This window comes from Paroedura picta, chromosome 3 (assembly GCF_049243985.1).
Source record: "Paroedura picta isolate Pp20150507F chromosome 3, Ppicta_v3.0, whole genome shotgun sequence".
Taxonomy (NCBI): domain Eukaryota; kingdom Metazoa; phylum Chordata; class Lepidosauria; order Squamata; family Gekkonidae; genus Paroedura; species Paroedura picta.
The window spans coordinates 117,161,882-117,176,128 of record NC_135371.1 but is presented as its reverse complement, the minus strand read 5'-3'; the positions used below and the strand labels follow the sequence as shown (position 1 = coordinate 117,176,128).

Sequence of the window (14,247 nt, the reverse complement as noted above, 5' to 3'; positions counted from 1 at the left end):
ACGGGAGGTTCCCTTTTGGCCTGGGTGCTCTGTTGCCGTGGCGACATAGTGCCCAGGCCGAAAAGCAGTGGGTGGCCCCCCGCCATCCCCACCCCTCCTCCCCAGCAACATCCCGGGTTCCCCAGGGGCCTCTGAGCAGGCCCACCGCATCTTGGATGCAGCGGGTCTGCTTGGAGGCCCCAGGGGAAACCATCTCCGCCCGCCTGCCTCCCCGCTGGTCTCCTGGCTTCGCCTCCAGCCTCCGAGCAGGCCCGCCACATCTCTATTGAATTTCATTTTATTTAGTTTAGCCCAGTTCTCTAGCCTATCAAGATCATACTGTATCCTGATTCTGTCTTCTCTTGTGTTTGCTACCCCTCCAATTTAGTGTTGTCTGCAAATTTAATAATACCCTTTGGGTACGATCTGTCAACGTTATCGATCCACCTGACAGAATTAGAATCCATACCGCATTTTACCAACTTGTCAACAAGAATATAATGTGGAACCTTATCAAAAGCTTTACTGAAATCAAGATAAACTATGTCCATGGTATTCCCCTGATCCAGCAAGGTAGTCACTTTCTCAAAAAAAGAGATAAGGTTGGTCTGACATGACTTGTTCTTGCGAAACCCATGCTCTTAGAAATCACAGCTCTCTGTTCCAGCTGCTCAAGGACCAGCTGCTTGATTATTTGTTCCAAAATTATGCCAGCTACAGATTTCAAGTTACCCAGATCCTCCTTTTCCCTTTCATGAATATGGGGATAACATTCGCCCAGACATTCCTTTTTGTTGTGGCCCTTATAGGGATTTGTCTTCTTGCACTCTGTAAATTACCATGGACGATGAAAAAAATTGTTTAGCAAAACACACATCTAGCTGTTTCACTGATAGACACCTAGGTTTGGCAGAAAACAGAACTGGACTTTTGAGCAGCACTGTCTCTAATTAGTCTACTCTTGTTTTAGTTATTGATAGCTGAGTTTTATGAAAGCTAAGCCACCATTAAGAATTAAAAAGGGACCATGAAATGTGGACAACTCTACTTTACATGTAGGTGGTTTAAGGGTGAGGCCATGCTGTTCAACAATGCTTTAGAAGTCAGATTGGCTTATCATCACAATATTTTGGAAGACAGGTGAAATGCATGCCTTTTCCGCCTTTATGCAATCTGCAGTGTCCAGGTAGGACAAAATGTTAATAGAGTGTCATGGCACATTTGCTTTTCAGCATTCCTCTGCAAACACATGTCAATCAGTTATTCAGCATGTCCCCCAAAGTGGAGGGCCAGAGAGAATGCCTGCTATTACTTTTCATCAAATACAAAAACCTGGAGCGAGTCTTTGTCATACTGTGCTGGTCAGAGTGCTCATTTGGCTTCTGTGGAATCTGATGAAGAACAGGTAAGGTCACCTTCCAAATAACCAATGAACCTAATCAGGCTGTCTGTACATAGAGGTGATTCCAGTGAAGCCAAAGGCCCATATTCTCTCTCTCTTTTTTTTTAGTGCACAAATCAACATCATTCCATCTGTAAGCAGAAAGCTAAGCAGTTGATTACGATTAGCAAACGGCACTGTAAAAGTGAAATTACTATGTTAAGTATAGTTATACCATACTGCTTACTCATAAGGCTCTAGTTCTGCTACTTTGGATAATGAATCAAAAGGTGCATTTTTATTAGCATTCAGATTGCCATGCCAGAATGAACAGGAACAAGGAAATGCAAGACTATTTGATATGTTGGTGTTAACTGGAGACAGCAACCTTAACTATTTGAACTTCAGACCTCCACCTTTTTTCTTTTGCTCATTAATTTCTCACGGAAAGTATCTGCTGGTTCACGTGGCTCTCTGCAAACACAAATTGTCCCAGATCGAGGATCCCATCAAGGCCCCAGATCCGTGTGTTAGTGTGAAGCAGGAGAAGCAGAGGGACAGCCCTTTGGCCTTCCTCAGTAATGAGTGCCCAGACTGAGGAAGAACAGCAGAACTTTTCATCTGTCAGTAGCGTGGGATTGGCTACCGAGGTACACCTGCAGCTTCTCAGCGGGACTTTGGCATTTGGTCTTGAATGGTCTTCTTTCAGTAAGCTGAGTGATGGAATGTAAAAAAAAAAAAAAAAACAGTGTCAGACCTGCCTCGAACCTTCTGGTGCCTGACATGTTTCAATCTTGATCACAGGAAAGTTTTTGAAGATGGCTAACTAGGTGATTTTCCCACACTCAGCAACTTAGTATCACCCCTCACTAAAAGCTGCCCTATTTTAAACCTTTCAGTGCTCTAGTGGGAGGGGGGAGGGCCAAAGTGTATTTGTTTTCTATCAAATGTTCATCAAGTATATCTAAGGAAATATACCTCATTTTTCTACATTAAAAAAAAATTCAGGCTTTTTTGAGAGATTCTATCAGTACCAAAGGGACACACTGGCTGGGTACAACTGACATAGAACGAGATGGAAAATGGAGATGGAGTGAAGATGATAAACTTGTAACTATCAGGCGAGTACTTTTTTTTTTTTGACAACTTCTCTTTATACAATTATTATTATTATTATTATTATTATTATTATCATTATTATTATTATTATTATTATTTATTTGATTTGTATGACCGCCGCTCTCGGAAACCGGCTCGCGGCGGTTCACAATGTTTTAAAACAAATACAATATATTAACCATTAAAATTCCCCATTAAAACCCCATTAAAATAATGACTGAGTCACAATGATGGCGATTAAAAAACTATTCCCATACAGGCCCACTGGATGAGCAGAAGGGAATGGATGGATAATTGGGCATAGGGTGGAACAATCTGGGGAACCAGGTCAGTCTAGTACTGGCCTCCCCCCTCCGGGGAGAGGGGTCCGATCTTAGCCCCGGGCCATCACCCGGCCTTAGACAGACGCCTGGCGGAAGAGCTCCGTTTTGCAGGCTCTGCGGAACTCAGAGAGCTCCGAGAGGGCCCGCAGCTCTTCAGGGAGCTCGTTCCACCAGGTAGGGGCCAGGACCGAAAAGGCCCTGGCCCTTGTCGAGGCCAGGCATGCCTCCCGGGGTCCTGGGATCATCAGCAGATTCTTACCCGCAGAGCGAAGTACCCTGCGGGGGGCATAAGGAGATAGGCGGTCCCTCAAGTATGCAGGACCCAAGCCGCGTATAGTCTTGAAGGTTAGTACCAAAACCTTGAACCTAATCCGGAAACAAACTGGCAACCAGTGCAGCTGCTTCAGCAGAGGCTGAACATGGGACCTCCAAGATGATTTAGTGAGGACCCGTGCAGCTGCATTCTGTACCAGCTGTAACTTCCAGGTTAGAGACAAGGGTAGGCCCGTGTAGAGCGAGTTACAGAAGTCTAATCTAGAAGTAACCGTTGCATGGATCACAGTGGCCAGGTGTTCCGGGGGCAGGTAGGGCGCTAGTAGCCGAGCTTGGCGTAGATGGAGAAACGCCGTCCGAGCTACCTTAGTGACCTGGGCCTCCATGGAAAGTGAGGTATCCAGAATCACTCCCAAATTCCTGGCTTGGGGCACAGATGACAATTGTACCCCGTCCAGGCAGGGAAGACGCGCTTCCTGTTCCTGCTCCCTTCGGCCTAGCCAAAGGACCTCCGTCTTGGAGGGGTTGAGTCTCAGGCGGCTCCTCCTGATCCATCCAGCCACTGCTTCCAAACAACTGGCGAATTTTTCTGGGGGGAGATCTGGCCGGCCATCCATCAAGAGATAGAGCTGGGTATCATCAGCGTACTGATGACACCCAAGCCCATAACTCCGTACCAGCTGAGCCAGGGGACGCATATAGATGTTAAATAACGTGGGGGAGAGCACCGCTCCCTGTGGCACCCCACATGGGAGTGCAAAGGAGTCGGATAACTCCTCCCCCACAGCGACCCTCTGTGACCTGTTCTCTAGAAAGGAGGATAGCCATTTAAGAGCCACCCTTCCAATCCCAGTATCAGCGAGGCGGTGAACCAAGAGCTCGTGGTCAACCACATCAAATGCGGCTGACAGGTCTAATAGCACGAGAATGGCCGACCCGCCCCGGTCTAGCTGGCGCCGGAGATCATCTGTCAGGGCGACCAGCACGGTCTCCACCCCATGGCCAGGACGGAAGCCAGACTGGTATGGATCAAGGGCCGAAGTTTCCTCCAAAAATGCTAGGAGCTGGTCCGCGGCGGCCCTCTCAACCACCTTGCCCAGGAATGCAAGATGCGATACCGGGCGGTAGCTGGCGGGGTCCCGCGGATTCAGCGATGGTTTTTTCAGAAGAGGGCGAACCACTGCCTCCTTGAGCCGCTGAGGGAATTCTCCCGATGTAAGGGAGAGGTTTATAATCTCCCTCAGGGGAACACCTATCCGTGGGTCGCTGGTCTTAAGCAACCACGACGGACAGGGATCAAGGGGGCAAGTGGTCGCCCTCACTGACCCTAGCAATTTGTCCACTTCGGATAAAGAGAGCCGCCTGAAGCCATCAAACCTGATCCCCCGTAACGGCCACGGAGCTTCTAGTTCACAAACTGTATCAACTGTGGCAGTAAGGTCACGACGGAGCGACAAGATCTTATCCGCAAAATAGCTCGCAAAAGCCTCGCAACCAAGTTCCAATTGTCTACTATTTTGGTGCCCTCCTTCGAGGGCAGTAAGAGTCCGAACTACCCTAAATAATTGGGCTGGGCGAGAGCTAGCGGACGCGATTTCCGCAGCAAAGTAGTCACACTTTGCCGCTTTCACCGCCATCTCATACGCCCTCATAAGCGTGCGATGAGATGTTCTTGTAGCTTCGTCGCGGGTCTTCCGCCACACTCGCTCTAGCCGTCTCACCTCCCTCTTCCTCTCCCGAAGCTCCGCGGTAAACCACGGAGCCTGCTTGAGGCGAGGGCGGAGAGGGTGCTCAGGGGCTATCTCGTCAATGGCGGCCAACAGGCGGGACTGCCAGTCCTCTACCAAGGCCTCCAACGAGACACCGGAGGGCATCGGGTCCCGCAGAGCATTCAGGAATCCTTCGGGTTCCATAAGTCTCCGTGGGCGGACTAAAATGCGTCCGTCACCCAAACAGGGGAGGGGTGGCATCCGTAGGCGAGCCTTCAGGGTATGGTGGTCAGACCACGGAACGATGTTGTTAGCCACCAGATCGATCTCAACACCAGCACCAAAGATCAAATCCAGGGTGTGGCCAGCCTGATGAGTGGGACCAGCAACAAACTGCGAGAACCCCAGTGTCGCCATGGCCGACACCAGGTCCAGGCCAAGTCCTGGAGCCGACGAATCCGCATGGACATTAAAGTCCCCCAAAATTAATAATTTGGGGAACTGCAATGTCCAGGCGGCCACCGCCTCCAGCAGGCCCAGCAGGGCATCGGGCGGGGCAGTGGGTGAACGGTACACCGCCCAGATGGCCACGTTCTCGACCGATTCCCACGTCAGGCCGACACATTCAACTCCTGGGATCGATGGTGCTGGGAGAGCCCTGAAGGCATAGCTGTCCCGGACTAGGATCGCCACCCCACCCCCCCTACCATGGAGCCGGGGCTGATGGAGGACCGAGAAGCCGGGTGGCGCAAGATCTTTAAGGGCGACTGTTTCACCTTCACGCACCCAGCTCTCGGTGATGCACGCCAGGTCTACCCCATGCCCTGCGAAATAGTCCCGCAGGGTTGAGGATTTGTTCTTGATCGACCTGGCGTTGCATAGCATCAGCACCGGCTCCGCCCTAGCCCTCTCTCCTACAAATTTGGGGATGGGACGGAGGTTTGAAGGACAGCGAGCACATCGACCAGGCCACCGACCGTGTTTCCACGGTCGGGGCCTTTCTGGACCTACGTGTGCCGCTCTCCCCCTATTATTGAACCTCCTCCCACCGCCATACCTCCCTTGGCCCAGAAGTGCTGGAATAGTTCTCCCAGGTTGGGTTATAACCCCCTCTCCCCTTCCATGCCCACTCTGTCGTTCCTGTCTGGCAGACCATGCCATGTCTAGACACAGCCAGTAGTGCCCTGTATATTGGCCCCAAACCTTATCTAATTACTGCAATACCTTGGGTAGAGCGGCTGTAGCTCCTCCCTCTCACTGGCCCTAACCAATCTAACTAATCTAATTTAACCTAGCTGCTACCAATTCCCTCCCTAACCCACCCTAACCTCACCCTCCCTACACAGCCCCTACAAAAAATCCTCCCTAGCCCGCCCAACCCAACCTGACACCTAACAGCTAGTCTAACCTCACAGAGGAGAGGATCTGCCAGATCCCGCCTTTCGGGGCTCTCTAGCTTCCCCTCTCCTCCACAACTCCACTTAAGGCCACTCCAGCCGCCCTAATAATTTTCTCCCAGCATCTCCCACAACTCCAACAACAGCTATCAGATTTCTTGGCTGTACTAGTTCTTCTTTATCCCAGAAGAATCTTTGTCGCCACAAGAGGGCACCAAGGAACAAGTTCTTCCTCAGTTCCTCTCGGTCTATGACGCAGCAAGCTGAACTCTGGCAATCTACCAGTTCAGGCAGAAGAGCCAGCTTGGTGTAGTGGTTAAGAGCAATGGCCTTTAATATAAAGATCTGGGTTTGATTCCCCACTCCTCCATATGCAGCCAGCTGTGTGACCTTGGGCCAGTCACAGTTCTGTCAGAGCTCTCTCAGCCCCAACTACTTCACAGGTTGTCTGTTTTGGGGAGAGGAAGGGAAGGTGATTGTAGGCCACTTTGAGACTCATTCGGTTACTGAAAAGTGGGGTATAAAACCCAACTCTTCTTCTGTCTCCAGAGCTCTGCTTTATTTTGGTGGGTCTATAACTAGATATTAAGTTATATAAAGGTTTATTACATTGTATAGTAATTATTTTGGGTTCAGTAACCAATAACAGAAAAGACCAATCAAAATTGTTTTGGGTCAGTTTCTATACGTGAGTACACATCTCAGCAGTACTGTTAATGGGTCTCTAGATGCAAGCAAAAGAACTTTGAATGTTCTGTAAAAATTAATTACTCCATTAATGAAGTGTTTAAAAAAATGTGACTATATATGTTCTCATGTTTCATTGGCGCAATTGTTTTTGTGTTCGGCTCTTTGACTACATAATGGGCCAAACAGTTATAAACACATTTAAGTCTGATCATTGTTCCATTGAATTGTTTGCTATGATGCATGAACTTCTGACAGAGCCATCCTAAGGAGAATTAACATCTTTCTAGGTCTCCTAAATCCATATGTGCAAGTCTGCTTAGGACAGTACTGTAAACCTACTCTGCCACTTAGCTAAACTTCCCTCACGCTCATGTTAATATGCTTCATCAACTATGAATTGTCGAAGGCTTCTGTGACCAGAGTCAATTGGCTTGTTGTGGATGTTCTGGGCTGTGTGTTCTGGAAGTTTTAGTCCCTGATGCTTTGCCGGTAACTGGCTGGCATCTTCAGAGGTAGTAAATAAATATAGGCAGCTACAGGAAATGGTTACAATATAAGAAGAAAAAAACACTATGGTATAGCTGGCAAAACCAAACCTCAAAATCCAAAGGTTCATATCAAAGTTGTCTTTTAAAAGTTTATTCCAGCTGTATATATTTATTCCAGCTGCACTAATATGTGACAAGGTTCTCTTATTGAATACCTTGTTTCACTTCCACCTTGTCCTAGCATATTTAATCTGTATAGATATGAAATATGAAAAATACAGATAATATAAACAGAGCCATCACAATATGTAGAACAACAACTCCCCATGCCAGTCAGTCAGTCAGTCACCTTTTATTGGCATAAAATATGTATAAGACATATAAAAATAGGGTTTAAAATTTCAACAAAATAATAAAATAGTCCATGGGGTTACATAACCAAACAGATCTTAAAATGATTAAATAAACTATAAAAGATAAAATACAAGAAGAAGAAGACGAAGAAGAAGAAGAGTTGGTTCTTATATGCCGCTTTTCCCTACCCAAAGGAGGCTCAAAGCGGCTTACAGTCGCCTCCCCATTCCTCTCCCCACAACAGACACCCTGTGGGGTGGGTGAGGCTGAAAGAGTGCTGATATCACTGCTTGGTCAGAACAGTTTTATCAGTGCCGTGGCGAGCCCAAGGTCACCCAGCTGGCTGCATGTGGGGGAGTGCAGAATCGAACCCGGCATGCCAGATTAGAAGTCCGCACTCCTAACCACTACACCAAACTGGCTACACCAAGACAAGATAGGCAGCATATTATAAAAGCATCTTAGTTAAAACTCTGGCAACTAAAATGGTTACCTCTGGGTCTTTGTCAGAGAGCAGAAATTGCAAGGTCATAAATTTACTTACAGAAGGCATGTTTCCCAGCAAAGCAACAAAGCTGTCATCCCGACACTGCTCTTATAAGGGGCAATCTAACAAAATGTGTGAGACAGAGTCAGGGCAGCCAGAACCACACGGACAGAGTCTCGCATGGTATGGGATATGGTGGAATCTTCCCTCTAAGACCTTTGAGGGGAAAGCATTCATTCGTGCCAGGAGAAAAGCTCTTCTCAGGGGTGGGACATCAAGAAGATGCAAATATGTAGAAATAATATTTCTCTGCATAGTGATGCCAAAGAATGCTGGTGAGCAGACTCGAGGCTGGGTAGGTATGAGTTCCTGCTGCTCATGGTCTAGTATTCTCTGTTTAATAATCCGGAAGATACATTTTTCTTCCAGTGGTAGTAGGGAGTTCAGATCGATGCCAATGGAGACTAATTTTTGTTCAGTAGCCTGGAACCATCAAAATTTAAGAGGGTAACTTTTCAGACAAGTTAAAAGGAGACACAATTGGGAACGCCATGCATTTAATACATTCCAGATGCTTACCAACACAGGCTAAAAATGTAACTCCCAAGCAGTGTAGCAACCTACAAATAATACTCGGTTCAAGTCAAGTCAAAATTTATTGTACTGGGCCATAGGCGATCGCAAGATCAGATAACAATAAAATTGTTTAAAACAAACACAGCTCTGTCATGGTTATCACTTAACCAGAATAAAAATTACACTTTACCCATACCTTCTGCTCATTAGCCCACATTATTTGCCACAAGGCCAGCTTGAATCTTTCTTGCAGCCAAAGCAAAGCTAGTAACCCTTTGTGACACAAATGGGTCCGCATCAGAAAGCAAATACCTTAATTTATCATGAGCTGAAGAAAATGCCCCTGGAATAATTTTATTCAGAAATTTCTTCCTTGGATTTGTGTAAAGTGGACATTCCAACAGATAGTGCGGCAGATCTTCAACTACTGGGTTCCCACAGATACATAGATGTTGTAAATGAGGAAATTGAGCATTATAGTACTCAGTTCAGTAATAGTATAAATTTGTTCATTTAAATTGTTTCTTGCTTTGGATATTTGAAAAACAGTGTCAAGCGCTGACAAAACTCACAACAAAACTTCTATAATAAGAAAGCTTTAATTGGCAGTAGATCAGTTCACTATAACATTCAAAGTCAAATCTGTTCGATACAAGAACAGTAGGCACTTATCAATACTTTTCTCCCGCCCAAAACTTGAGTGTTCCCAAGGGAGGGGGGGAACCCCTCACCCAGGTGCCATCCCAGGCTTCCTGCCAAGGTGTTGAAGTTAGCGCGGTCTTGGTCAGGCCGGCGCCTCAGGCTAGCTGATAAGATGTTTACAGGAACCGGGCAACATTGTTTCACAGCAGGGAGAATATGCAGTGTGAAAATGCAAGGATCAAAGCAATGGGGAATCAAAGGAAAACTACAAGCAGGGGGTTCGGTTACATGGGAACGTTTCAGCAAAGGCACAGCAGAGGCACAGCATACAAGATGGAGTCAGACAGATTCACTGAACAGTAATCATGACAGAGAGCAGGGACTGATCCTGACAGACAGCATATTCAATTTCTATCCACATAAATTACCTTTCAGACACCATCTATTCTAAAATGACAACTATATAGTCCAGTGTTATCTTGATAAACTTAAGTATAAAGGTTTCCTTCCACAAAATCTACAAATTTTAAAAAATAGGATTAGAGGGAAAACTGACTAGAATCTAATCCAGGCTGTAAACATTTCCTAACATTAACATTAGAATTGCACTTCAGTATGATTTTTAAGATTTCCCCCCCCCCCAAAAAAAACACACATAAAATGAGATGCAGTTTTTATCATTATTAGAACATGTGAGTTCCAGGAACATATAATTCTCTAATTTCCCTTCTATTTGCGTAATGAAAGTGCTGATTTAAAACAAATGGTTCCTGTAAAAGAATTATCGACCAACTGTTGAAACCAATGTTTAAATCATGTTCTTTTAAATTTATTTTTAAGACTTTTTTTTAAAGCTTAATTTATATACATTTTACTTCTAAGATCCCATGGAAATAAAAAGAGATTAGAGTTATATTCTAGATTAGAGCTAATTATTTCTAATGTTACATCTGTAACTGACTGATATGGATTATCCCCTGCTGACTTTCACCATAGAATCAGATATTTGAATATGTATGATTGTTGTATGCAGGTTATTTATTAAGAGTGCTTCCCCATCATTAAACAGGATTTTTAAAATTGATTTCGATCTGTTTTCTACTTTGATTTTTCTTAACTTCACTTATAGTTATTTAGCTAGCACATTGCATGAAGATCATCATTAAGTGTAATTGCTCCAAAACTAGTATAAATCTAATACTTGCAGGGGAATTCTTCAACATCTTCATTCTAACAGTTTAGATACAAATGGGTAGCCGTGGTCTGAAGTAGCACAATAAAATCAGAGTCCAGTAGCACCTTTAAGACCAATAAATATTTATTCAGGGTGTGAGCTTTCGAGTGCAAGCACTCTTTGTCAGACTATGATCTTCTTACATGATTATCATTATATTCCCTGTCATGTAAGAAGATCATAGTCTGACAAAGAGTGCTTGCACTCGAAAGCTCAGACCCCGAATAAATTTTTGTTGGTCTTAAAGGTGCTACTGGACTCTGATTTTATTATTCTGACAATTTGTATTTTATTAACAGGAACCCCCGCCCCCTTATTCCCACCTTCACTAATCATTTTAGCTAGAATTTTCCCAAGATTAAAGAATGTAAGCATATGGGTTTTCCTTCCATCTTAGTTTAATATAAGCTACATAGGACTGAATACTGTATAGTGTGGAAACATTGAGATCCATTCCTCATGGTATAACTATTGATGGGTGTAATTATTTCTGTTCTTCTTTCTAGCTTTTGGGATATCGGAGAACCAAAAAAGGGTTATAACAAAGACTGCGGTATCATGTACCCAAATGGGTCATGGGCGGCTGACGCATGTTCCCTTCCATATCACTGGATTTGCAAAAAGCGCCTTATCTGCTGAGACGTATCCCAGGCTAGCATCTGCGATAGGACTGTGCAGTTTTACATATCTTGGAATTTATAGAACCTATATTGAAAATTATACCTTTTGCTGTTTATCCTTTCTTCTGGACCTGAAGGAATTCCATGTGTCAGTTATGATCCCACATTAGCCATAACAGACCACAGAAATAGGTTATGAACACCTATTACACATAGGTGTTTCCCCTTGATTTCACTGTGCATGTCCACCGGGTTTTCTTTTTTCTTCTGCATGGATTTTCCTCCCTTCGGCGTTCAGTTCACTTTCTGGTTGCTGTTCCCTGTGTTTTCTGAGAGTGTTTATATGCCAATTTCTGCCTTGTTTTGCTTCCAAGATGAAGGTAATTCAAAAACATACAGATTCCCTAGGATTCCCCCCACAGCCTTTTGCCACCCCTCCAAAATTGCATGGATCCAAAAAAGTATGAAATGACAAAAATCATGTAAGATGTTCTGAAATCTGTCCCCTCACAGATACAGATTTAATCCACTAGCGTTAGCACATGGAAACTTCCTGAATTATTCACATAATTTTTCTACACATAATATTCTCATTGGATCTGCTCTTAGAACAGTGTGGGATGCAGCCATGCTGAAGGAGCATAGAATTGGAAGGGGTCATATAGGTCATCTAGTCCAACTCCTTGTTCAATTCAGGGTCAGCGTAAAGCAGCCAAGATAAGTTTCTGTCCAGCCATTGCTTAAAGACTTCCAGTGTGGGGTAGCTCACTGCTGACTACTCTGATTCGTATGCTTGGATAACAAATGTATTTGGACTTTTTTTATAATACTTTGGATTGGATTTTATAATGGTCTGGAAGAATTTGTCTTTCTCTAGCTCTCCTGCATTTCTCAGATAATCATGTCAGGGCTGTATGATTAATTGCACAGGAAGTCCGGGAAGCTCCTTCAATACACAAATGTATTGAAGTTTTATTTTGTTTTTTAAAGAAAAGGATTTCAGTGTCTTGAGTAGGGAAGGGATATTTATTATAATAACTTTCTGTATCTTTACTGATGCATTCATCATACAGATTTCCCCCAACATTAATTACCACACTATAGCAAAGGGGAAATAAGGAAAGCTAAGCAATAGCTACAGATAGTACTGAAAGAAAATGTCGCTGATAAACCACAAGCAACTTGATTCATCCAGGACATTAGTACCATATTGATATCTGATGTTTGCTTTTAATCTCTTATTTGCCCTAGAAGTCTAGATGTCCATCATGTGAATGATGCCTTCTTTCTGAGAAGTTCTTCATGCAGACAAAAATCTATGTGCTAAAGAACACACCAAGTATCCCTTGCCCAATTTGGCCTAGCAGCACAAAATAGGGGTGGGACTCCTTTGTTGTAAGGCACAAATATCCACCATACCAGGAGAATATATATTTGCTTTTTTGAACACTTTAGCACCAGAGAAAAAAAAGGGCAGGCTCAGCTTAGAACTAAGTTTCAGGGGGAGAAAAATATCACCAAATCTCTGAATTCTGCTGGCATTGACCAGGATTTTTCCTCTGATTTTAAACATCTGAACAAGTACTTTGATCAGAATGGTAGAACCAACAAGTGCATATCATGTAAATAGGGGAGGGAAAGAAATACAGACTTGAAACAAGTCAAAATCAAGGGTAATGAAAATGTCTAGGGGGGAAATTCCCATAACAAAAAAACATTTGCCCTGTAAACAAAGCACAAAGTGGAGGAAATATTTGTGGAACCATCTACAGTGATTCCTAACTGTAAGAAAGATACTTGCCTCTTGCAAAGTACACATAGTTTTCATTCTTCATGCTACACTCTCAAGTATCTGACAGATATCATTGGTATTGAGGGCAGCACCATGATTGGTTTGACTTCCATAACCATCTGTATCTTCTGGAGGAGCACTCCAGGAGAGTTCAAACTCCCAGCTGCCATAGAGACACCAGCTTACCATCAGCGGTATAATGGCAAAGATCTTTGTAAGCTCTGTTTATTAATTTGTTCTCATGCTCGAAAGTCAACAGAAAAGCCTTTGGGTCAAAGAGAGAAAGGATTCTATGCTGAGCTACTTGCTGTGTGTTCACACTTTAAATGCCACTGTCAGACAAGTAGATGCAAGAAGACTTCAGAGATAGTTGTAAATAGAAGCAATAATTACTGGTGAGAGAGACGTGAGTTAAGCCTGTGTATTAATCTTGTCTCTGTAAAGGTAGCAGGGTGGTCACATGGCATAAGCTTCCTAAACTTATGGTATTTTAGGATAGAAAAATAAAGTTTTGCATAATCCCCAAGGAAAATTTGCAAGTTTACTTTGATTGCCTTATAGCATTTTATAATCAGCCTTTGCTCATTCTTACTCAGTAATCTTTATATGCGCAATTCTGAAATTATTTCCTTTTCAGTGGCTTGATGATTCATTATTTGCAATTATGTAGTGGGTTTTAAAAGTTTTCATCCGTTTTCATCCGTTATCTTTCATATTATGTTCAATAAAAAGTTCTTATTATGGTTGTGAGTTGTTCACTTTGTGGAGTGTTTTTAATCTCTTCATTTAATGGCCATACTAAAATTCACGAAGTGCGAGAAGATCCTATCTATGTTTACTCTAAAGCAAGCCCCACAGAATCTGGTGTGTGTGTATTTCTCCCAGGTGCACACATTGTTCTATAGCTTTAGCCATAAGAAGAGCCGTTTTTTGTATCTCGCTTTTCACTACCCAAAGGAGTCTCAAAGCAGCTTACAATCACCTTCCCTTCCTTTCCCTACAACAGACACCAATGACATAGATGAGGCTGAGAGAGCCCTGAGAGAACTGTGGTTCTCTCACCCAAGGCCACCCAGCCAGATGCATGTGGAGAAATGGGGAATCAAACCCAGTTCTCCGGATTAGAGGCTACCACTCTTAACCACTACGAGAGAGAGAGAGAGAGAGGCCTTTTCAACATGGG

General features: G+C 44.1%; 1 protein-coding gene across 2 annotated transcripts in view; it reads left to right on the top strand.

Annotated features, from left to right (window-relative positions):
* The window catches only part of LOC143832630 (C-type lectin domain family 17, member A-like), a 43,988-nt gene extending 30,179 nt beyond the window's left edge, over positions 1–13,809 (top strand). For both annotated transcript variants that reach the window (XM_077327321.1, XM_077327322.1), the window contains exons 7-9: positions 1,212–1,384; positions 2,369–2,481; positions 11,159–13,809. In XM_077327321.1, coding sequence (XP_077183436.1) covers positions 1,212–1,384; positions 2,369–2,481; positions 11,159–11,291 — 419 coding nt within the window. In that variant the 3' untranslated portion in view covers positions 11,292–13,809. The remainder of the gene's footprint in view (positions 1–1,211; positions 1,385–2,368; positions 2,482–11,158) is intronic.
* The last annotated feature ends 438 nt before the right edge of the window (positions 13,810–14,247 follow it).